This window comes from Aquarana catesbeiana, linkage group LG03 (genome assembly GCF_042186555.1).
Source record: "Aquarana catesbeiana isolate 2022-GZ linkage group LG03, ASM4218655v1, whole genome shotgun sequence".
NCBI lineage: Eukaryota > Metazoa > Chordata > Amphibia > Anura > Ranidae > Aquarana > Aquarana catesbeiana.
Window position 1 is genome coordinate 140,220,009 of NC_133326.1, and position 23,839 is coordinate 140,243,847.

Sequence of the window (23,839 nt, forward strand, 5' to 3'; positions counted from 1 at the left end):
CAAAAAATGCAATAAGCGCACCACCGGCGGAGACGAAGCAGACAGACTAGACACAACTGCCACCACCCCCATGTTATCACAGTGAAAGCAAACTCGCCGATTTTGAGACCCCCAAAGGTCCACTGCCACCACAATCGGGAAAAGCTCCAATAACACCAGGTTACTCAAGAAGCCCGCGACACGCCATTCCTCCGGCCACGCCTCCGCGCACCATGCCCCTTGACAGTACGCCCCGAAACCCAAACTGCCAGCCGCATCCGTATACAAGTCAAAATCAAAAGCCGACACCACCGGGGCCATCCATAAGGACCTCCCATTATAAGAGGTCAGAAACTCCTCCCACACCCGTAAATCCGCCTTGTGCTCGGCCGAAAGCCGAATAAAATGATGCGGCAAACGCACCCCAGAAGTAGCGGCACTCGCTACAAAAAATGTGCCCCATCGGCATGATGCGGCAGGTGAAATTAAGCTTCCCCAGCAAAGACTGCAATTGTTTCAGCCTAATTTTTCTCGCCTGCAGGGCCACCCCCACCAACAATCGCAAGTCCTCCAATTTTGCAGGCGGCAAGCGACACTCCATCGCCTGCGTATCAATGATGATACCCAAGAATTGAATCTCAGTGGTGGGACCCTCCGTCTTTTAAGGCGCAACAGGAATCCCGAAACGCCGCGCCACACCTTCCAGCGTCCGTAACAAGACCGAACAAACCGTGGACTTCGGGGGGCCAATACAAAGAAAATCGTCAAGTGCAGAACCGAGCGCACTTGTGACTCTTCCCGAACCACCCATTCAACAAAGGTACTAAACGTCTCAAAATAAGAACAAGAAATAGAACAACCCAGGGGAAGACAACGATCGACAAAAAACTGCCCACCCCAAAAACAACCCAGCAACGGCTGGCTATCCGGATGAACCGGCAATAGACGAAAAGCGGACTCAATGTCCATCTTCGCCAACAATGCCCCCTGCCCATACCGCTGAACCCAACTGACGGCCGCATCGAACGATGTATAGGACACCGAAGTTAAATCAGGCTCAATCGCATCATTCACCGAAGATCCTTTTGGATAAGACAAATGATGTATCAGCCGAAATTTATGTGGTTCCTTCTTAGGAACCACCCCCAAAGGGGACACGTGCAACGTAGGTATGGGTGGGTGATCGAAGGGGCCAGACATTCTGCCCAGCTCCACCTCCTTAACCAATTTTTCCGTCACCACCTGAGGAAACTGATAGGTATATTTTAAATTCTTGGGCACAGAAGTCCCAGACAAAGGTAATGAACAAGGAATACGAAAACCGTTGGCAAAGCCCTCGGCAAGGAAAACCGCCGCCTCCCTTCTGGGATACCTATTTAGGTATGGCAGCATCGCGGACAGGTTTACCGGCGTCCTCCCTTTTTGAAGTGGACTCACCGGATTGCAGCTTCCCTTTCTTGAAACATTTGGCATAGCCGTGAGAGCCCCCGCATCCGGAGCACTCATGACGGAAACGACAGGCCGCGCCAAAACGGCACGCTCCTTCGTTGAACTGCCAACAATAGTTTCTTTGTTGTGAGGCCGACTGTCCAGTTCCTGAACCGCCGCCCCCCCCCTGGAAAGCTCGAGCCTGCCCCATGAGCTTCATCCAAAGCCCAATATCCTTATGGTCCCAGCGTATCTGAGGCCTAACAGCTTTTCGCTGATGAAACTGTTCGTCGTAGCGAAGCCACGCCAATCCCCCATATACTCTATAAGCTTCCCCGATAGCGTCTAAATAGCAAAAAAGCGGAGAACAATTCTCTGGTTCCTTTTCACCGATGATGCTGGCCAGTATCGCAAAGGCTTGCAGCCAATTGGAAAAAGTCCTAGGGATAAGCCGCCAACGACATCTCTCCTCCTCCTCCTTCTTACTCTCGTCCGCTTTACCTTTTTTTATATTAAACTTCTCTAATGGCAAAAGGGAGAATATCTCCACGTATTCCCTACGCCAAATCTTCTCCCTAATTTTGGGCTTAAGATGCACCCCCAACAGACCCTCGAAGCAGACATAGACCTCGCCATGTGCCTTATCCCCCAAACGAACCCCATCATCCCCAGACTCCTTGGCCTTACGCGACTCTGAGCCACTGACCTTCACCGTCTGTGAAGCAGACTCAACTACCGCCGAGGATAATGGAACCTCTACACCCACCGCCGCGTCCATTTGTCCGTCCCGCTGTGACCCAGTGTCTACCGCTGACGGCAGCGCAGAACTACACATGATGGAGGCATCACGGCCCAAACCATCCGACGTGGTCACGGCAGGGACCCACGCCCCCGTTGGCCCCACTACGGGTCCAGAATGCCCGGGCGGAGCACAACGGTCCAATAATTCACGAAAACCCGCGAAGAATTCCGCCAAACCCAACACACCATGTTCCCTTCCTGTCTGACCCGAGTGCACCCTGCCCTGTGACCCCCCCCCGGCTCACCTGCTACAGACCCGACACCCTGATCTACAGAAGAAGCAGAAATAAAATTAGACTCACAAGGCTGCCTGCGTGCCGAATCCCGAGCAGCCGCAATTCCGGATCCCAGCTGGCTCCGCACAGTAGGGCGCACGGCCGGTGATTGCCTATCGCCGCCATCGCTGGATACCTCGCCGGATTCTGCTGACGACTCACGCATTGAATGTGCCGCAGGCGTCCGTCCCCTCGATTCTGCAGGCCCCGGCGTACCACCATCCTCATCCATCTCCAGTGGAAAGCTGCGGGGTCCCTGTGCACCCTCAACTGTGGAAGGGGGTCGCCTACCCTTTAATTGAGCCTGGCCACTCCCCCGTGTAGTTGTCACTCTGTCCTTGTGTGAAGCAGTCTGTACTGTCATTGGAGAAGCAGCAGAGGGCGCTAACTGCCTTCTGCTGCCGTTATCTGCAGACTTCCCACGCTGAGCCTTCCTCCCAGCCACAGGGGAGGAAGCTGAGCCAGCTGATGATGCCGCCGAGGATCTCAGGTACCGGACCTCCCGGCAAGCACGCTCTTCTATCCCCACAGCTCCAGAAGGGACAGGGCTCCCGCCCCTCCCTGCATCCGACCTTGTCCCACACCGAGCCGGCCTCCTGCTAGGCACATCAGCAGGAGAGCCGGCCGCCATGTCCCGAGCCACAGTAGAGGGGGAGGAGGGGAAAAGAGAGCGCAGCGTCCCCGCCTCCCGCAGGTCCCGCCGATGCTGGGGATTCCTCCCAGGCCCTCCGCTGGAGCCAGAAGCTAATGGCACAGCAGGGGACACTGAAGGGTTCCGAATGGAGCTCCCATGCGGCCGCCGGACCCGGGGGGTATGTGAAGGACTCAAGCGCTCAGGAGGGCGAACCCTCCTAGCGCGTTTAGAGGAAGGGGGGGACCCAGGAGGAGACGGATCAACCCCCGACCCCCCTAACATGCCTAGCAGCTGTTGTTGGAGCCACTGTGGACCCCGTGCAGAAGCTGCGCCCTGACCTGGTCCCAAAAGGCCTCCAGATCACTCATCTTGTCTTGACTTCTCTCCGCAGGGGAACGGCAGAACTTCTTCAATCAAGAAATCTTCCCGAATGATTACCCAACAGCCTGTGCAACCACCCAAGCCCCCTTTTCGGCTCCACCCAGACCACCTGACCTGATGCTCCAATAAGGTAAGCTACCCCTTCATCTAAAACTACCTCAGTGAACACTTTAACCCTTTCAGACCTGTTCCTCCCATAGTCATGCCGACCCTCCGTCCAATTTTCTCCTCCGGGTCACACTTTCAGCCTCGTCCAGCTGTGTGCCTCAACTCTCTGCTCCACTCCCCCCCCCCCCCGCAGCCTGCAATCAGTGCTGTTATACACAGGATCTCATCTTCTGTTCTCTGCTCTTCCCTCCCCCCACAGTCTGCATTCACCCCGACGTACACAGGAGCTCAGCTTCTAATCTAGCCATGTGCTCCTTTTCCCTGCTCCCCCCCTCCACAGTGTGCATTACTGCTACCATTGAGACAGATCTCACCTTCTGATCTGGTGCTCCCGCCTCCATAGTTCTCATTCTCGGCTCTCTTCACGGCTCCCTCTCTGTGCTCCCTGCCTCCAGTCTTCATTCTCGGCTCCCATGGCTCCCCGCCTCTACCCTCGGCTCCCCACTCTCCATGCTCAGCTCCCCGCTGAATTTAGAACTCCCGCTCTCTGCCTTTCTCCTGACTCCGCCCTCTGAGTTCTCTGAGCCGAAACTACAGAGAGGGCATTGGGTATCAATGCGCACTGACTGTTCTCACTGTCAGCACGCATTGGGAACACTAAAAATAACATTGGTCGGATATACATCTGCCACAATGTTGAATCGTGGCGGAACCCCGGTTGAGAAACACTGCTCTGTATACATTTAAAAAAATATGTTTTGGCTGGAGGTGGACAAAGCAAAAGGTTCAGTTTGATTCAGACCTCGACAGACACATATACTTACCTTTCTTCTGCTTCCCCCAACATGCTGTTTAGCTGTCCATGAGTAAGAGGAAAGCTCTGTATAAGCTACAAGTAGCTGGAGTCTAGGGACGTGCAGTCAGGGGAGACAGGTGAGGCAGGGCCATGCCATGAACATAAAAAAAAAAAAAATCAAGCTTGAGGGTCATAGCTCAGCGACCTGGGGTGACAGAGACCCCACATTTGGGGGATAGGTAGCTGCATTAAGATAAAAAGCATTCAGTATGTAGCAATCTCCCCAACACCCCCTAATACTTACCTGAGCCCCATCTCTGTCCAAAGATGTCCACGAATCCCTCGGCTGTCCGGGACTCTCCCTCCTGATTTGGCTGAGACACAGCAGGGGCACCATTGGCTCCCGCGGCTGTCAAAGTCAGTTAGCCAATCGGGAGAGAGGGGGGGCGGGGCCGAATGGCAGCTCCATGTCTGAATGGACACACTGAACTGCAGCTCGGCTTGGGTGCCCCCATAGCAAGCTGCTTGCTGTGGGGGCACTCGACAGGAGGGAGGGGCCAGGAGCAGCGAAGAGGGAACTGAGAAGAGTTGAATCTGGGCTACTCTGTGCAAAATGAACTGCACAGGGCAGGTAAGTATAACATGCTTGTTACTTTAAAAAAAAAAAAACAAGACTTTACAATCACTTTAAGTGCTCATTCAGATGGGAGGTCTGGGATGGCTGCAGACTTAAGCCTAGTACACACTAGCCGAATGTTGGGTGGCATGGGACATTTTGGCCCATGTGTACTTCAGCCAGTCTGTTGATGGGGCATGATTGAAAAAGGTCTGCCGATCAGCTCCCAATCAGCGCTCTCAGCCATTGGCATCCCCCTGTCTGAACACAGGGGAGATTGCTGTACTAATATCACATGGTTAGTACAGCAGCTCCTCTGGAGCTGTCAGTTTTTGTTCCTTCAGCCCTGCAGCTTTTGAACAAAAAAACTACTAGTGTGTACTAAGCTATAGTTTGTGAGAAAATCTGCAGCCAACAGCCTGTACAAATAACAGACTTTCAGGAACCGCTGCTATTCGCATGTGACCATACAAGTACATACAAGTGGTTATATAAATACATACTGACCGTACAGTTAGGAACTTTGGCTCTGGACACATACAGTTTGCATCCAGGGACAGTGCTTCTGGCTGGAAACAAACTGGCTGCAGCTAAATGGCAGGTTTATATGCACCACAGCATAAAGTTTTGCTGCATCTAGAGAAAGCATTTAGCTGCCTTTGAACACAGAAGCCTGTACTCTCCAGATTGCCCATCTGAATTAGCCCTGCAGATGTTTGAGAATTCCTTCACAGTACATGCAGGTAGAGAGGCTGGGAAAGGCTTGTTTTAAAGTGCTTTTACTTTTACTCACTATTATACTAAGATTTATATATAAAGATACTTTGCATAATAGTAAATCAAGAAAAAAACAGCTTTGTGCATTATGCATTCTGCATTCTTGTCCATGAGAATGTAGTATACAATGGTTTGGGACTATACAGTACTAAATCACATTGAGGCTGGATCCAATGAGAGCTTTAATCCCCATCAAATTATATCTAGACTCCTAAAGCTACAGGTGAATTAGAAATGAGCTAGATAATAACAGAATTGCTGAATACCAATCTTAGTATAATGGAGGAGATGTAATGCCTGAACTTCATACTAAAATACAGAATAAATATTCAATGACATACACTTAGTTTTCATGTGATTTATACTTAAAACGTTTATTGTAAAAAAAAAATTGTCCCATTAGATATTACCCAACAGTATTCCACAGTAGCAATTAATAGTTTATTCACTAATTGGTAGATAATGACGGTTGTTTACTGAGGCTGTAATCTATTTGGTATATAACAACAGACAGTTCTCCTGCATTTCTATCTTTACCCTTATGTCATCAGTCAATATTTAGCAGGGTGACGTCATCAAGTCTTGGCTTGTTCCAGACAATGCTTGAAATCAAGTATGCAATCATTTAAAGTTTAAGTAAAGTTAAATATTTTTTTTAAATCGGCATTAGGGGTGGTACTTACATTGAATGAAAAGTGTCCCTTGTGCTGGTGGCTGCTATGTTCATTGAAATCTTCATTCCTCTTTCCGCCAAATTCCCTTGCAGCTGTGATGTTCTGATGTTGGGGGGTTAATATGAGCCGCTGGACTCATCACAGCCACTCATCAAAAGTGCTAACTATGCCCACCCTTTCCGCCCCTGCTTGGTTCATAAAAGCTGTCGTCTCCAGGATTTCTCCAGAGCCTCTCCCATCCTCTGGAACTCGCTACCTCCATCTACCTGGCTATCACCTACTCTTGCTACCTTCAGGTGATCCCTGAAAACCCATCTCTTCAGGAAAGCCTATCACGTCTCCAACTAATCTCCTACCACTTCCACCAGCTCATTCCCCACAGTTACAACCTTTCCATTATGGGAAGGGATAGTACAGCTATTATGAATGAAGCAGAGGGGAAAAAAAGGGTGGACAAAGTTGGCAGGTTTGACAAAATGAAAAGTCCAAAGGCTTGTAAAAAACCCCACAGCACCGGAAGATCCCAGCTACAGGGGAATGCAGGGGGCACAAGGGACACTTTTCATTCAATGTAATTACCGGCCCTGGTGCTGATAAAAATAAATAAATAATAATGAAAAAATATATTAAATTTAACTTAGACTTTCACGTGATTTTCCTACACATTCATGTTTAGTAATGCTTACTCTGTAGGTATATGTATTCTGATGTCAGGTGGCATTTTTTGCAGTTTCGCTAACAGCAGACTACTGTGCGTAAATTTGTGTACTTGTTCTGTAAAATAAAGTGCTGGGTGAACTGATATATTTCAAGGTGAAAATATTGATATATATATTGATAATAAATACATATGATAAACAGGCATTTCACATTTGTCAGACAGTCAGTAAAGTTACCAACTCATTGGCACAAATTGGCAGCAACCTGACATCCCAGCACTGAATGTCCATCTCCCAATCACTAGACCAAAATGGAGATGTTTTAAAGGCAGAAAGATAACTGTGAAGAAACATTATGTTTGCTGCGTTCCTCACTGGACTTTCACGCTACATATAAACATATCAGGCAATTCATGCATTGTAAAAACTGGTCTTGAAACATATGTTACACATGCACATTCCTCTTATAAACTGTTTTTATAGCTTTAATGTGAAACAGGGTCTTGGTGATATACATAATCTGCTGTATTTTATAACACAAAGCAGACTGCACAACTACTGATAGCAGTTTGTATGTTTGCAGTTAGTACAGGAGTGAGATTGGTGCAGCTAATACAGTAATGCACGTGTAGACTGAGCTATTCATTGATATGACCCGCCACCATCACTGATTAATGAAAACTGTCGTGGATAAGTATAAAAAGGGTAATGTTTATCAGACCAAATCCTATTATAGTTCACACAACAATATCAGCCTTAAATTCCCAACAGGGTTAGACGGTACCAAGGCATAGTTTCCAGCCTCATGCCTTGTAGTCCACAACAATCAATCAGAATATTCATTTATTTTCTTTTAGGCATGAAGCTTAAAGGGATTAACATTCAATTGAGTCTTCCATTAACTGCATGAGAGAGCCAGGAGTGATAATCTCACTGCCCATTGGTGGAGTTTGAGCATTCAGTTCTCTGTCGTGTTCTGTCACTTCCTCATTCACTTCTACAACAATGGGTAGCCGGGGTAGTTGTGGGGGTTCAGGCCATATTTCTGAGGTATCCTGGTTCTCTGATACTTCCTCACTGGCATCAGTGTTTGCATCATTAATTGCCTGAAGACAGTTATTGAGGTCATCGTCTAATGGAGGCTTAAGGTCACTGCTGTCCACTTCCTCATTGACCACCAGGGCTTGGGTAATCGCAACTTTTTTTGATTGGAGTTCCTTTGTTGGGGTGGCTTCCTGGTGGGTACATTGATTTCTATTCAAAGGCTCAGCTACAATGAAAGGGGTGGGGTTTATAGGAATATAACAGAAAATATTGCCACATCCATGAAAAATGTGCACAAGATAAATGTAAGATTTCCTTTAACGTCACTATGCCTGGTGGCAAATTTGTCAGGCATAATAATACATCACTTAGACAATAATAAGTTATATTAGTCCCATCCTACATAAGGAGGTATGAAATGCAATAAGCTAGAATAGGCTATTCTGTTACTTGGCTTGGGTATTTACCTGACAATTCTTGTCTGTTTCTGCATGGAGAGCTTCCATGACATTGGTTTCCAGGTGAGATCACAGCTACAGCTGGCGTCCTTTTTTGCTGCTTGCTCGGGTTGCCGTCTGCCTTTCCTAACTCTTTTATTTTGCTTTGTTTGCTAGGTGACATCCCCTTATCTTGCTCTTCACAAGTCTTCACATCATCAGGGCTCTCACTGTAAGCTGCATTTTGGTAGCCTTTCTCCTCTTGCTGTGGTGAAGATTTGCTGGTATTTACCTGCAAAGGTCAAGCCATAAACAATATCATTCACAGCTATGAATCTGTAAATCTAAAGTGGAAATTTACCATTGAAAGAGGTTTTTTTTTAATCAGAAAAGTTTATTGAGCATACTGTAAACAACTTGTGTACATAGTCAAAAACAATATTAAGGTTCCAGAGTGAGAGAATAGCAAAACATCAAGTGCAAAAGTCTGTGACACATACATAATCATCAGTAATGCAGTAAAAATTTGAGACGTCGAATATACCATAATCTATTACCCATAACAAGTTCTGACATGCAATTGCTTAAAGTGTGAAAGCATTAGACAAGATTTCCACAAGCATTAAGGTTACAAAATCCTATCCATGATAAGATCTGTTGGGAAAAGACCCGGTATGGCCAACCAACTTCCCTACAGCACCTCAAATTTCCCAGGGCACCCTCTATGCTGGAAAAAGACTCGTTCCAGGTGGAGGGTATCCCCCATGTGGTTGATCCACTCCCTATTGGTCGGTGTCTGCTCTGATTTCCAGCACTGTAAGATGAGTCTCATAGACCTTATAAAATGTTCTGCTCACAGCTGTCTAGTAAACTCTGTCAGGTCGTAGTCAGAAAAATAAATTTACTAGCAGAAAATCTTTTATTGCATTAGAGACTCAATATGTCTCTTCTGTAATAAAAGCATCCTAACTGATTGCTGGTGAATTTCTAAAGATTGTATCCTATTCACAGACGTGGGAGTTCCATCATCTTGAACCCCGAAGAAGACAGGGCATTTTTTATCATCTATGCCTTATTAGGGAGGTTTTCCTTCCTGTTTTGTACACACAATACAAAGTGAGGGAATGTTTCTCCAAAGTAAGAGAACACTCCTCTTAGCCAGTTGTGATCAGAAAAAGGGGTTCCCATTCCTGACACCTGGGAACTTATTTATATTAACAATTATAAAAAATATATTATATACAAATTATATATATATTTGACAAGGGTGTAGGTGAGAAGGGTAACCCAGGAATCCTATGCATACAGGTTGAAAGCCTGGTTGTTCAGTCTCCTTTTAATTAGAAAATCTTGGTCCTGAGTCGTGGAGTTTGGAGGCTTTGTAGAAAGTCAGGAGGGAAGAAGCCTCCAATTCTGAGTCCATGTTTTGTGAGCAACCATCTGTGAATAGGCCATTAGATTGGAAGTGGCTGTGGTTCAGGACTCCACACAGGAGACAGAACAGTTTTACCTAAGAGAGGGTAGGAGCCAGTGTAGCTAGGGGTGATGCATATAAGACACAAAGAGTGTGTTTGAGAATTGTGTGTGCGAGAAACAGACAAGGAACAGAGGCCTGTAAGTCCAGATGCGCCAGGAGGCTGATATGAAGTATTAGTTTTGCTGAGGAATGCTGAAAACCCCTGTGAGGGTAACTCTTTGTGTGATGTTTGGACATTTCTTTTAAAGGAGAAGTACAGCCAAAGCTACTTTGGCTGTACTTCTCATATGGATCACAGGTGTGCAGTCCGTTCTGCACTCCAGTGACCCATTCTCAGCTAAAGCCCACTGTCGGCTGACGTTATAGAACCGGTCCAGGAACTGAAAAGATCCCGACCATATGATAGGAATCCACCCAGAAGCCTGGAGCGGCACCTGGCTCAGCCTCAGCGATCACCCAAGAGCCTGAGCCAGCCCCTCCCACCCGCTTGACAGCCTAGCCCTCCAGTGAGCACTAAAGGGGCAGATCAGACTGCTGAGAATGACAGTCCAGGCTCTCTGCTCATGTTTGAGGGGGAGAACTGAGCGATCGCAGTGTTTGATCGCTCAGTCCTCACTGCAGAGCTGGTGGGGGACAGATACAGATCCACCTTGGTGAGTATAAGTTTTCTTTTTTTTTTCTTTTGCAAAGCCCATATTTTTAAAGAATGGTGGCCAAGGAAGCCCTAAAGGATTCTTGAAAGTATATACAGTGTGTGTGTGTGTGTGTGTGTGTGTGTGTGTGTGTGTGTGTGTATATATGTATGCCCATAGATCACTAACATTTGAAAAGAGATGTTTTAAATTGTGAAAAAAAATAATTAACTTTTAAAGTAAATTCTGAGGTAAATTTTGATGTCAATTCTGAAGTAATGTTTTTCCTACCAACCAATACTCACTGTCTGAAACCATTTCAAGCTCTTTTTTGCAGCACAAGAGAGAGAAGAGATGCAAGTTAGCATTCATATAATTAAGGCTATAACACTGAATTTGCAGTGTTAAATATTACGTTTCCCATTAATATCTTCTCATTTTTAAATTCCATAGCTAAAATTATTGTACAAAGTATCTAATTATCATTTGGCTAGTAGATTACATAGCTGTGTCATTTCAGGCTTCACCAGATGTTTTTATTGAGTATGTTGGTATTTTTTCTTTAACTTTCTGGCCACTCCTATGTCAAATAGGATTTTAAATAAATTCTGTTGTGTATCTTTTATACTGCCGGGCAGTTGAAAGCCCATGACTAAATTAATTGGTACACCTGTTTCAATAATTGGAACATATGACTCAGATGACACTCTTTTAAGTTGCCATTATCCAAATCAGTGGTTCCCAAACTGTGCTGATAGATGATGCTTTGACCACTGTCTGTACCTGCCCACGCTAAGTTGCCTGCAGCCTGTGCCAGTAAAAGTTTAATTTAAAATTCAGACTCACACAAAATGGCTGCTGGAGTCTACAATCACAGACATTTTGTGCACAGATTGTAAACAATGAGCAGAAATGTGTCTATGATTGTAGACCTTGTTCTCCATGTTCTAGGGTGTTGTGAGGGTGTGGCAGATGAAGTACAGAGGGATGTCCAGAAATAAAAAGAAGAATGCAAGAAAAGGGGGATAACAGTGAATGCTCAGACTCAAGGGAATTCTGATTAGGGCAAGTCAACTGGTGACAAGACTAGAGGAGAATTATGCACCAGACATCGAGACTTTGTTTGGGAAAGAGACAGAAATGGATGTGTCCACAATTAGTCAGGGTTAGAGGGTATGGTCCTCACCAGTCCCAAGTATCTCATAAATACTATGGAGACTGAAGCATTGGTGGGGCGCTTGATACTAATGTCAAAGAATGACTTGAACGTATGTAGTGAGGGCAGTTCTCTGTGAAACAGGTGAACCCAACAGAGGTCACTGTTAGTAGTGATGCAAAAAAAATATATGGTTAACAAGTGAGAAGTCCAACTAAGTTTAATAGGTCCAGTTGACTTTTATTTGCAAAAGTTAAAGTCACAGAAGTAGTTAACACTAGTGAGCCTCCAAAATATGTTGACTACTCCTGTGATCTTCACTTTGACAAATCAAAATCAACTAGGCCATTTAAACTTAGTTGTCCTGGTTACTTCTTGACCATGTTTTTTGTATCACTAATACACTTTAGGCATAGTTTTGAATAGTTTTATTGTTATATCGTTATAACACACAGTATGCAATGTTTTAATAATTTGGTTTTCACTTAAAGTGTGTGATGTGTCTTCAGGATTATTTGCAGTGTTCCATATGTTTACAAAAACCACTGTCACTGTCCTAGAGGGCAACATTCTTCTTCTTTTAATGACCTAGAATGTGTAAACCATGTGTTCATCAAAGACACACCAATTTGAAGTGTTCTATGTTGTTTGTTAAATAAGATAGTGATTCTTATCATAATTCCAATACGATTCTATAATTCAGTTAAGATCAGATCACATTTTTGGAACCAATAATTCGGATTAATTTACCATTATTTGACTTATTTATACTTGAAATAAGTGTGGCCAGGGTTTGGGGGAAATGCATCTGAACATTCCCCACAAAAAGACTCTGCTAAAGCCCAAAAGAATCCTTCTATACAACTGTATATCTCATCCAGTGTGGCAGCTTTGATCAAACTGTGCACTCGTTTAGATGCTCACTATTTAGGCCAAATGTCAGCCTACAGTAAAGCACTGCAAAAAGCTAAGATGTATTAAATAAAAAATGAAAAACAAATATATACAATGCTCATTGCCATTTTCAAAACTTTTTTTCCATGCAGTATTTGAAGATAATGCCTGAGACAGTTTAGAAAATAATTAATAGTATTTTATTTCTTTGTAATATTTCATTAATAACTAGCAGCACTAGCATCATCCGTTCGAATCCCAGCCACGGCACCACCTGCCCGGAGTGTGCATGTTCTCCCTCTGCTCATGTGGGTGTCCTCCGGGTACTGCAGTTTCCTCCCACACTCCAAAGACATGCTGGTAGGTTAATTGGCTCCTGTCTAGATTGGCCCTAGTATGTATGAATGTGAGTTAGGGGTATAAGATTGTAAGCTCCTTAGTAGCAGGGGCTGATGTGAATGAAAAATGTATGTATATACACTATTTTACCAAAAGTATTGGGACGCTTGCCTTTACACGCACATTAACTTCAATGGCATCCCATTCTTCGTCCGTAGGGTTCAATATTGAGTTGGTCCACCCTTTGCAGCTATAACAGCTTCAACTCTTCTGGGAAGGCTGTCCACAAGGTTTAGGAGTGTGTCTATGGGAATGTTTGACCATTCTTCCAGAAGTGGATTTGTGAGGCCAGGCACTGATGTGGACGAGAAGGCCTGGCTCGCAGTCTCTGCTCTAATTCATCCCAAAGGTGTTCTATCAGGTTGAAGTCAGGACTCTGTGCAGGCCAGTCAAGTTCCTCCACCCCAAACTTGCTCATCAATGTCTTTATGGAACTTGCTTTGTGCACTGGTGTGCAGTCATGTTGGAACACAAAGGCGCCATCCCCAAACTGTTTCCACAAAGTTGGGAGCATGAAATTGTCCAAAATGTCTTGGTATGCTGACGCCTTAAGAGTTCCCTTCACTGGAACTAAGGGGCCAAGATCAACCCCCGAAAAATAACCCCACACCATAATCCCCCCTCCACCAAATGATTTGGACCAGTGCACAAAGCAAGGTCCATACAGACATGGATAAGCATGTTTTGGGTGGAGGAACTTGACTGGCCTGCACAGAGTCCTGACCTTAACCTGATAGAACAGGGATGAATTAGAGTGAAGACTGCGAGCCGGGCCTTCTCGTCCACATCAGTCCCTGACCTCACAAATGCACTTCTGGAAGAATGGTCAAACATGCCTATAGACACACTCCTAAGCCTTGAGGACAACCTTCCCACAAGAGCTGACGCTGTTATAGCTGCAAAGGGTGGGCCAACTCAATATTAAACCTTACGGACTAAGACTGGGATGTCATTAAAGTTCATGTGCGTGTAAAGGCAGGCGTGACAATACTTTTGGTAATATACATATGTAAAGTGCTGTGTAAATTGCCAGCGCTTTATAATTACCTGTAATAATAACTATTAAAGCGCTACGTAAACTGTTGGCGCTATATAAATACTGTATAATAATAATAATAACTACGGTAAGGTTGATAACAGAAAAAATAACTTTTGGAAATAATAGCATTAGAAAACTTTTAGGGCTAAACAACTGTTCAGAAAACCACTCAGATGTAAAATTACAATTGGTTATTGATAGGTTAGTTAGACTCATATTCTACTTCCTGTGAAAACAGTACAGCTGCACTGACTAAACAAATCAGGCTTTTCAATAAGCTTCATTAGATGCTCCAGTTTCCCCCTTCCCACCCCCTCTTCTCCACTTTTATCTTTTTTCACTCCACACCCCCTGTTCCCTTTTCTTTGGTATAGGTAATGTATGTAATGGTGATACCTGTGGAAAACGTTCACTACCTGAGAAAATGTTTGTCTTTGTTCCTTTATGCAACTATACAGAACAATGTTGAAGTAAATTGTATGATAAGAATAAAGTAATCATTTTGAACATACATTGGTTTTATATTTTTATACACTGGTATGAACATACATTGGTTTCATTTTAATAATTTTAAATATAGAATAAGGGTTACTTTTTATGGCAAATGTAACTGATTGGGGGTGATTATTATTATTATCAATACTGATGTTATACAATGATGTATTACAGATGTGTAACTAACACTTCAGTTGCATTTATATGGATTTGTATTTGGACTTTTTTGTTGATTTCACTTATATTATGTGTTGTGAGAGCATTTTTTGTGATTCGGCACTGCGTCACTTTAACAATGCCAATGACAATTGCGTGGTCGTGCGACACTGTACCCAAACAAAATTTCTTTTGGTGGTACTTGATCACCTCTGCGGTTTTTGCGCTATAAACGAAAAAAGAGAGACTTTTTTTGCTATAATAAATATCCCCAAAAAATATAAAAAAACAAAAAAAAAATGTCTTTCTCAGTTTAGGTCGATATGTATTCTTCTACATATTTTTGTTTAAAAAAATCATAATAAGTGTATATTGATTGGTTTGCACAAAAGTTATAGCATCTACAAAATAGAGGATAGATTTATGGCATTTTTATTAAAAAAAAATTAATATTAGTAATGGCGGTGATCTGGTGATCATTGTGGCGGACAGATCGGACACTATTTTGACACTACTTTGGGACCATTGACATTTATACTGCGGTCAGAGCTAAAAATAGCCACTGATTACTGTATAAGTGTCACTGGCAGGGAAGGAGTTAAACACTAGGGGGCAATCAAGGGGTTAAATATGTTCCCCCAGCGTGTACTAACTGTAAGGGGGATGGGCTACCTAGGACATGACAGAGATTACTGCTCCCGATGACAGGGAGCAGTGGATCCCTGTCATGTCACTAGACAGAACAGGGAAATGCCTTGTTTACATAGGCATTTCCCTGTTCTACCTCTCCTCATCTTGCCCGCTAGCCTGAGATTACGAAGGGACGTACGGGTACGCCCGTTTGCGCATCTGTGACATTCTGCCGACGTACATCGGCATGCGGTGGCCGGGAAGCGGTTAAAAAAGAAGTGTGGGAATCTAAGACAACAAACTTTTTATACTCACCTAGATGTCTGCACCATCGATCCGATGCTGCAACTGTCCCCTGCCGCATCTAGACTGAGAAATGAGCGGTCAGAGACAGCTGATCACTCAGTTATTGGTCTTTTCTAAATAGAGAGTGGGGATTGTCAGTCATCGGCTCTCTGTTCTGCCCCTCCAGCACTTACTGAAGTGCTGGGCTGTGGAGGGGGCGGACGTGGCTGGCTCAGGCTCTCAGCGGCATGCTAAAAGGCTGAGCCAGCAGCTGGTCAAGCATTTGGGCAGATCCCAACCTTATTGTTGGGATCCCTGCACAGCCTGGACCGGCTCTGTGATGTCAGCCAACAGCGGACTTTACCCCACTGTTGGCAGATTCTGGGTCACAGGAGAGCACAAGTATGTGCACTTCTGTGACCCACAGGAGGAGTATGGTCAAAATAGCTTTTGCCATACTTCTCCTTTTAAGCTTCTGGGTGGGTGAAACATATCAAAGCAGAAGAACATGAAAGGATATTTGTCCCCATTGGCATACAACAAAGCTTCTAAAAAATTCTGATTCTCTTGGCTGGTGCAGTTGTACTTTTTTAATAAAAAATGGAAAGGTGGATGAGACGGTTCCCTAAGCTTAGCTGATACACAAGACTGGTAAGAAAAGCCTGAGGGTTGCATATTACATAAGTTGCATTGCAAAGAATCAGATTATGTTATGTAATACATCTATTTTTGCATCAGGTAGACACAAGACCACTAATGTCATACCACACTAGGATGCTTCTCTGTGACAAGTGAAGTTTGGCTCATCTGTTGCTGTTGTTGTCGACGGTTCTTCACAATTCTTATTAAAAGGAACAGCAAGAACCCAAACACTATCCCAAAAACCCCAAGTCCAGCACCTATCATGGGAAAGTCTGGCAGAGTGAACATGGCTCTTGGCTCTGATGGATCCCGAGGTGCTAAGAAAACAAGTAAATAACAAGAAAAAGAGAAAGTCTCAAACAATAAGTTTTAAAGAGCATTCTACCTCTAGGGAATTGACAGGCAGAATGATGGGGACCAATAAAAATAGAATGCCAGCTTTTACTTAAACAATCAATCACTTTAAGAAAGAAATAAGAAAAATACATTTTGGTAATGTGCCATATTTGAATGTCATTATGCTTGCTTGATGGCTTTAACGCCATTACCTTGTGGTGCTATAAAGCTATGGTACAGAGTTGAAGGTGGGGATCTAACTTTCGGAGACATCTCAAAATTCTGCTTACTAGAAGAGTGGATGCGTAAGAGGGAATATGTTTTGGTGGTGTTCACTTAAAGTAACTTCCATGAATATGCCCTTTCATGGATGCTGCTGTATCATTTATAAGTTTACAGGTGTAAAAAATATCTTAGGCCTGTCATACTTTCTGTATATGGGACCAAACATTATTTTTGATGGAGAGATTTTGTTTTTAGTAAAAGCTGCAGAAGCTGCAAATCATCTAGGTCTGGAAGTGCTGGATTTATATATATGGGATCTACACACAAAAAGACACACAAAGTAAACTATGGTTCATACAGAAATTTACAGATCTGGTTGTCGGGAGAGGTGAGACATATCCTACCTGCCTGCCCATGAGCCAAGACCTTCACGGTCACTGTGCAGTTTGCTATTTCCCCAGATTCTTCATCTCTTGCAATTATCTATAGTTAACACAGGAAGGATACCATTGTTGGTTAAATATGAATCACACTTAACAACTGTTTGTTTGAACATGAAACAATACTGTCTGAATCACTTATGGTTACAGTAAAGGAAATAAAATGAATTACCAGAATAAATAATAAGCATGGGATTTTTGATTATCGATGTAAATATACAGCAACTGAATAGAGAAAACAGTAGCAGTGAGAGGAAGACAGTAGGTAAGCAAAGGTGCATCAATAAGGATAAAGGAACAGATTTTTCATCAATTAAGAAAAGGGTCAGTCCTGTTTATATTGGTTGTAGAAAGGATTTATGATCTGTGACTTAAAAACCTGAACAGTATACATGTTTAATAAATGAAAAATCATTTGCCAACCACTATTGCTACTTGAACAAATTATGAAATCAGAAGGAACTGTACCCTTCTGCTTTCAATCCTCCATAGCGCGCATGTTGTTCTAGCTATAAGTATATACCTGTGGGGTATACAATCTTAAAATGTCCATGCTAGTATCAACAACACTCTTTGTAATAAAAGCAGCTTGCAATAAGGAATGATATATATGGAATCCTTTCTAAACTGTAAAAAACCAATGTTGCATCGCTAGGAATGGGACCTCCTCTCAATCTTTAGCTTAAACAGTAATCCAACTTCCACATATATCAAGTACCACTAAAAGTGCTATCCTTAAAGTACACAAGAGGTCATATAGACATATAGCATACTGTATGTGCATCTTAGTGTATCACAATGCTGCAATTGTGAAAGGTCACCACCATTACTAATCCAGATGGACACTCACCAGAATGTAGGCCCTCACTGCAATAATAATCGGACCTGTCCCAACAGATAAGATATTCAAAGTGATTCTTAATGATGGATAATCTTCCAAGTGATATAAATCATAAAAGAGAGAAAGTCTCCAGTAGTGCAGCACTGTCTTTTAACAAGAACACACTATAAAGTTTAAAAGCCAGCAAAAAACAAACTATCACCCAAATAGAGCTGACAGGGAGTGATGTCAGTACAGTACAGTAAAGCGCCTCCCCACACATTTTTATTCTATGGGATGTCAACAGAGACTCAATGCTGCATGTTTTTTTTATAATGTACATGTAGGATGTCTATTTGATGATAAGGCTATCTCAGCTTTTGGCACCAGGAGCCTGAAGCAGGGCATTTTGTTATTGGACTTTTGATGGGGAAAACAAATGTGTCTTTTTATAACAAACACATGTGTCTCCCTTACCTCAATAATTTATTGTCACCTAGAATGTTAACCTTACCCTTTAGTATTTACAATAAACCTGACCCCTAAATTGAACACTTAAAGTTTAACCTCCCTCGAACATTTAAAATAAATTCCTAATTTGACTACGGACCTGAACCCTTAGTAGATAAGCTAATCACTTAAATACTTAAACTCTAACCTAGCCCTTAACTAGTTGCTGCCCGCCCCGCGGTCAATGATGGCGGTACAGCTGTCATTCTGGGACGGCGTCATCTGACAGCATCCCAGAATGGCCGCTCTCGCGCGCCCGTGGGGGCATGCAGCGCGACAATCGCAGCTGCGCTGTGTTGCTAGGACACGGCGCGACCCCGATCTCTGGAAAGAGCCGCGTCCGCAGCTCTTTAACCATGTGATCAGCTGTGTCCAATCACAGCCGGTCACATGTAACCCCGGAGATGCCAGTAATCAGTGCTTCTCGCCTCACACTGGCAGAGTGTGTGGCGAGGAGAGCTGATCAGCGGCATCTCCTCACAGAAGACATCTATACATGTAATCTAGGCACTGATCATCAGTGCCCTGATTACAATAGTGACACCAGTGCCACAAATCAGTGCCAGCGATCAGTGCCCACTAGTGCCAGCAATCAGTGCCCACCACTGCCAGCAGTCAGTTCCCACCACTGCCCATAAGTGCCACCAATCAGTGCCCATTAGTGATGCCAGTCCGTGCTGGCTATAAGTCCCGCCTATCAGTGCTGCCCATCAATGCCCATCAGTACCGCCTATCTGTGTCGCCTATCGGTGCCCACCAGTGCCGCCTATCAGTGCCAATCTGTGCCACCTATTAGTGCTCATCAGTGCCACCTAACAGTGCCCATCAGTGACTCCTAATCAGTGCCAATAAGTGCCGCCTCATCAGTGCCCATAAGTGCCACCTCATCAATGCCCACCAGTTCAGCCTATCAGTGCCCATCAGTGCCGCCTCATCAGCGCACATCAGTGAAGGAGAAAAATTACCTAATTACAAACTTTACTGACAGAAACTAAGTAAAAAAAATTTTTTTAAATAAAAAATAACCCAGCAGTGATTAAATACCACCAAAAGAAAGCTCTATTTGTGTGAAGAAAATGATAAAAATATAATCTGGGTACAGTGTAACATGACCGTGCAATTGTCATTCAAAATGTGACAGCGCTGAAAGCTGAAAAATGGCCCGGCACGAAGGGGGTGTAAGTGCCCTGTAGGCAAGTGGTTAACCAGTTAACGTCCTGGACTTTCAGTGGTTATACCGGGATGATACCTGCATCCTGGTATCAAAATTTACAGCAGCCGATGACTTGTAAAGCAAAAGTGATTTGAGTAGCTGTACAGCCTCGGTCCCCTCCCACTGCCTTTCCTGGCCTCTTCCGTCTGATCAGGGAGCTGGGGACTGTTCCGACCGGCATTATTGACTGCATTACACAGAGAGAGAGGAACTGACGTTCTTCCCTCTCTGTGACCCCAGAAACCAGAAGCGACGAGGATTTGGTCACTTCTGGTTTTGGTTTTCTTGTTTACTGATCGTATCTGATCGGCTGCTTTGGCGGCCAGAGGAGAACTCTGGGGTTTAATAGACGGCCCATGCTATCACAAGGGAAGTATCTGCATCCAAACACAACAGTCCTATTTCAAGAAATAATTGGATTAACATCACAATGTATAAGGGCTCTTTCACACGGGGCGGATCAGTGATGATCCGCCCCGTGAACACCTGCTTGCTCAGCGGGGATTGCTCCGCCGATCCCCGCTCAGCAGGAAAATGACAGGTCTGACGCTGCACACTGTGCAGTGAAGGACCTGTCAGAGCGCCGCTCTCCCCTATGGGGGATCGGATGATGACAGACCGTAGAGTCTGTCGTCACCCGATCCGATCCGAAAACGGATGGAAAAGTAGGGTTTTCCTCCGTTACACTTTTCGGATCGGAGCGGGTCGGATGTCAGCGGACATGTCACCGCTGACATCCGATGCTCCATAGGGATACATGTATGTCCGTTTTTCATCCGAAAACGGAAGGATGAAAAACGGACATACGGATCCTCCGTGTGAAAGAGCCCTAAAACTCCTAATATGATGATATATGGTGCCATTCTTTTAATTTCGAAAAAAGTGGTTGGTGAGTCTAAGCCAAATTTTTTAAAGAATTCCATGAGTGTTCTTTTTACATAAAACCGTATAACAGTAACACATATAAACAGGATATGTTGGATGTAATGCAGCCTCTTACTTTGTGTATCCTGCAAATCTTACCTTTAGAGGATAGGTTTCCATTACTTTCAGCTGGTTTGCTCTGGCTATGAGTAGACCACTTTCTGTTATGTGAAATAGCTGACTATGATTAGACTGTGAGGCTAGGCTGAGATGAATCTGAGGATTGGTTCCCTGAAAAGAGATTAAGATGTTCTGTAACCATCAGACCACAAAGCAGAAAAAGAGACAGACTAGATTTACAGACTGTAAACAATATCAGCTTTACAATTATAGAATAGTAAATAGGTTTGTTAAAAAAAAGCACCATAGGGTCCCTAATATTTTTTCTATATATTATACTTCATGAAGCAGAATATCAAGTCACAGGTTACAAAGGTAAGTGCTTATGTTTCCTATTTAACACTGTTTGGCAATGGACACTAGTTTATGGCATGTACTGGACTTACATTTGGGAAATCTTCATCTGTAGGTATAACGGAGAGCACACGTCCATTGTAAGTGCTGACAAGGGCTGCGGGATTGTTATCTTCCTGAACAAATCCTTGGTACTGAGTAACAACAAACCGGGGTGAATGCTTATTTGCTGCCAGCAGTCGTACCAGTACTTCAGCTAATGAATATTTTCTGGAATCCCCAACCTGTGAGGCCTGCAATGAATGCATATGAAGAAAGTACTGTAAGTCTGCTATTCAAACATATGTAAAGTAATGCTCGCCTCCAGGACTTTTCCAGAACCTCCACTAACCTCTGGAACTCCCTACCCCAGTATGTCTGCTCAGCTCCTACCCTGTCTGCATTTCGGTGATCCTTGAAAACTCTTTTAGTCAGGGAAGCCTACTCCACCTCCACCTAAAAACTGTACATAATAGTGTATAATGCAAGCGCACAAAAAAAAACCTTTGCAATGCCAGTGGTGAGGCTTAATTCAAACAGTCTTTACAATACTGTAGGAACTTGTCCTGAATAGTAAGGTCAATCGACCAAGAGATTGATCAAGGATCAGTCTATAATAATGTAGGGCAAGCTCTTCTCAAGAGTGGAATCACCTCTGTATGGCTGAAGTATAAGAAACAAACAGAAAAGTGCCTGAGAGAGGAGAAAGAAACACACATGCTTAGTACGAGCCCCGTGCATCCTCTGAAAAACGTTGTGTTCCTTGGGCATTCTGCTCCCCAGTGATGTCACACGCCACCTCCAGCGCTGCGCTCCATGCTGCTTCCCTACCAAAACCCGGAAAGGACACTGAGTAGGCCGGCCTCCCTCCCTGCCATGCCCCAGTTTCTGCTAAGCTGGACAGACGCGCTACACTACTTCTACCTTGAGAGATACTGCACAGATGAGCTTATCTATTTGTTTAAAATGTGAGTGTTTCATTGACTTTTTTGGCCAACTTCATACCTCATTAAATACTGCACTTAGAGGCGCTTTTCTGTTTGTTTCTTATAAAAACTGTACGTGAGTCACCTCCATCAGATTGGCCCCTGCAGCTTTTCCCTTTTGTACCATCTCCCCCTCCCTTTAGATTGTAAGCTCCATGAACAGGACCCTCCTATTCCTTCTGTATTGAACTGTGTTTAAATCGTATTGTCCTCCTTTTTATTATAAAGTGTTACGCAAATTTATACAAATATGTTGCAGCTATATAAATCCTGCATAATAATAAAAATTGTAAAGTAAAGATTAATGCAGAGTAGAATTAGGATCAATTATTGAACAAAGCTTTATAAAAATAAAAAAAACACTGCTACACAAATTTAAGAAATATCTTATCAAGATCATGCAGGCTATTTAATCTCTGTCTAGTCAATCTTGTCTGTCTGTCCAAGTATTCTGCTTCGATTTCTGTTTCCAATCAAAGCACATTTGCCCATGGGCATTTTATTTGCTATAGAACAGCTTTTCTCCCAATAGAAGACAATGAAAATGCAATAGCCGCTTCAAGCAGCTTGACACAGGCTGATTATCCTCCCTGTCCTGCCCACATCCAATTCCCCCTGCTGTTCAAGCCCCCCTATGTGCCTAGGAAGAGGAACAGAGTATAGAGGGACAGGTGGTCCCCACATATTGGCGGCCCTGGACACAGCTTAGAAAATAAAGATAGATGCACTTAATAGTATGTTGCATTTGCAAAGTTACACAAGCCCCAAAGCAGACCATAGACATATGAGTGGAACTGGATGAGGCAGGCACAATACAATTGCACAGGAATGTAAGTTTAGCTAGCTTTATCCTCACTTAAGCATGTAGGATGTTCTTATCCCAGTGTTAAGTTTATATGAATAGAATAGGAGGGGACAGCACAAGTGGTATGCCCAGTGTCAGCTATCTTGTTGGAAATGACAGTCATTGGGCTGTTTTCCAACCTACCTGATTGACTTTTTCCCCAAGAATGGTCCAAAGAGAGAGGGTTTGATGTTGCCATAAACAAAGGATTGTCATACAAAAAAGGCTAAAAATGTCCAAATCAGTTGATGCCCATCTTGTGTCTACAGTCAGTGTATTTTTGTCAGTGAGTCTAACAGACCATCTCTTTGATTTGTAAGCCTCTACCAAATTCTTCTTTTGTCAGACTACTGTTTATGTGATGTTAGTCTGTTAGTTTGTTATAAGCTGCTGCTCAATTTTACGTTGCAGACATTTTCTATTTCTTCAATTGTCTCAAACAACAAGTCCCCAGTTTGTTGGCCACACTCTATCCTACTAGTCTATGTTTAAGATCCCTTGATATTGGGCAAACTGAATGTGGAAGGAAGTTCCATTCTTCTCTGCTAGTATTCAGCGTCCCACATTCTGTTCTTTAAAAATGATGGTATCCTTGCATAGTCAGGTCAATTAAGGTAGTTTCTCGTAAAGTTATTACATGTTGATAGGTTTCTGTGTTGTTCGTGTTGATGTGT

At 43.8% G+C, this 23,839-nt stretch overlaps 1 protein-coding gene across 3 annotated transcripts in view; it reads right to left on the minus strand.

Annotated features, from left to right (window-relative positions):
- Positions 1 to 6,178: 6,178 nt before the first annotated feature.
- Positions 6,179 to 23,839, minus strand: part of LOC141131722 (cadherin-related family member 5-like) — a 58,712-nt gene continuing 41,051 nt past the window's right edge. Inside the window, exons 11-17 of one of the 3 annotated variants that reach the window (XM_073619325.1) lie at positions 21,389 to 21,589; positions 20,982 to 21,113; positions 17,380 to 17,458; positions 16,538 to 16,731; positions 11,024 to 11,044; positions 8,640 to 8,901; positions 6,179 to 8,398 (exon numbers count right to left, since the gene is read on the minus strand). In XM_073619325.1, coding sequence (XP_073475426.1) covers positions 8,004 to 8,398; positions 8,640 to 8,901; positions 11,024 to 11,044; positions 16,538 to 16,731; positions 17,380 to 17,458; positions 20,982 to 21,113; positions 21,389 to 21,589 — 1,284 coding nt within the window. In that variant the 3' untranslated portion in view covers positions 6,179 to 8,003. The remainder of the gene's footprint in view (positions 8,399 to 8,639; positions 8,902 to 11,023; positions 11,045 to 16,537; positions 16,732 to 17,379; positions 17,459 to 20,981; positions 21,114 to 21,388; positions 21,590 to 23,839) is intronic. The other 2 variants (XM_073619327.1, XM_073619326.1) reach the window with 2 other exon arrangements.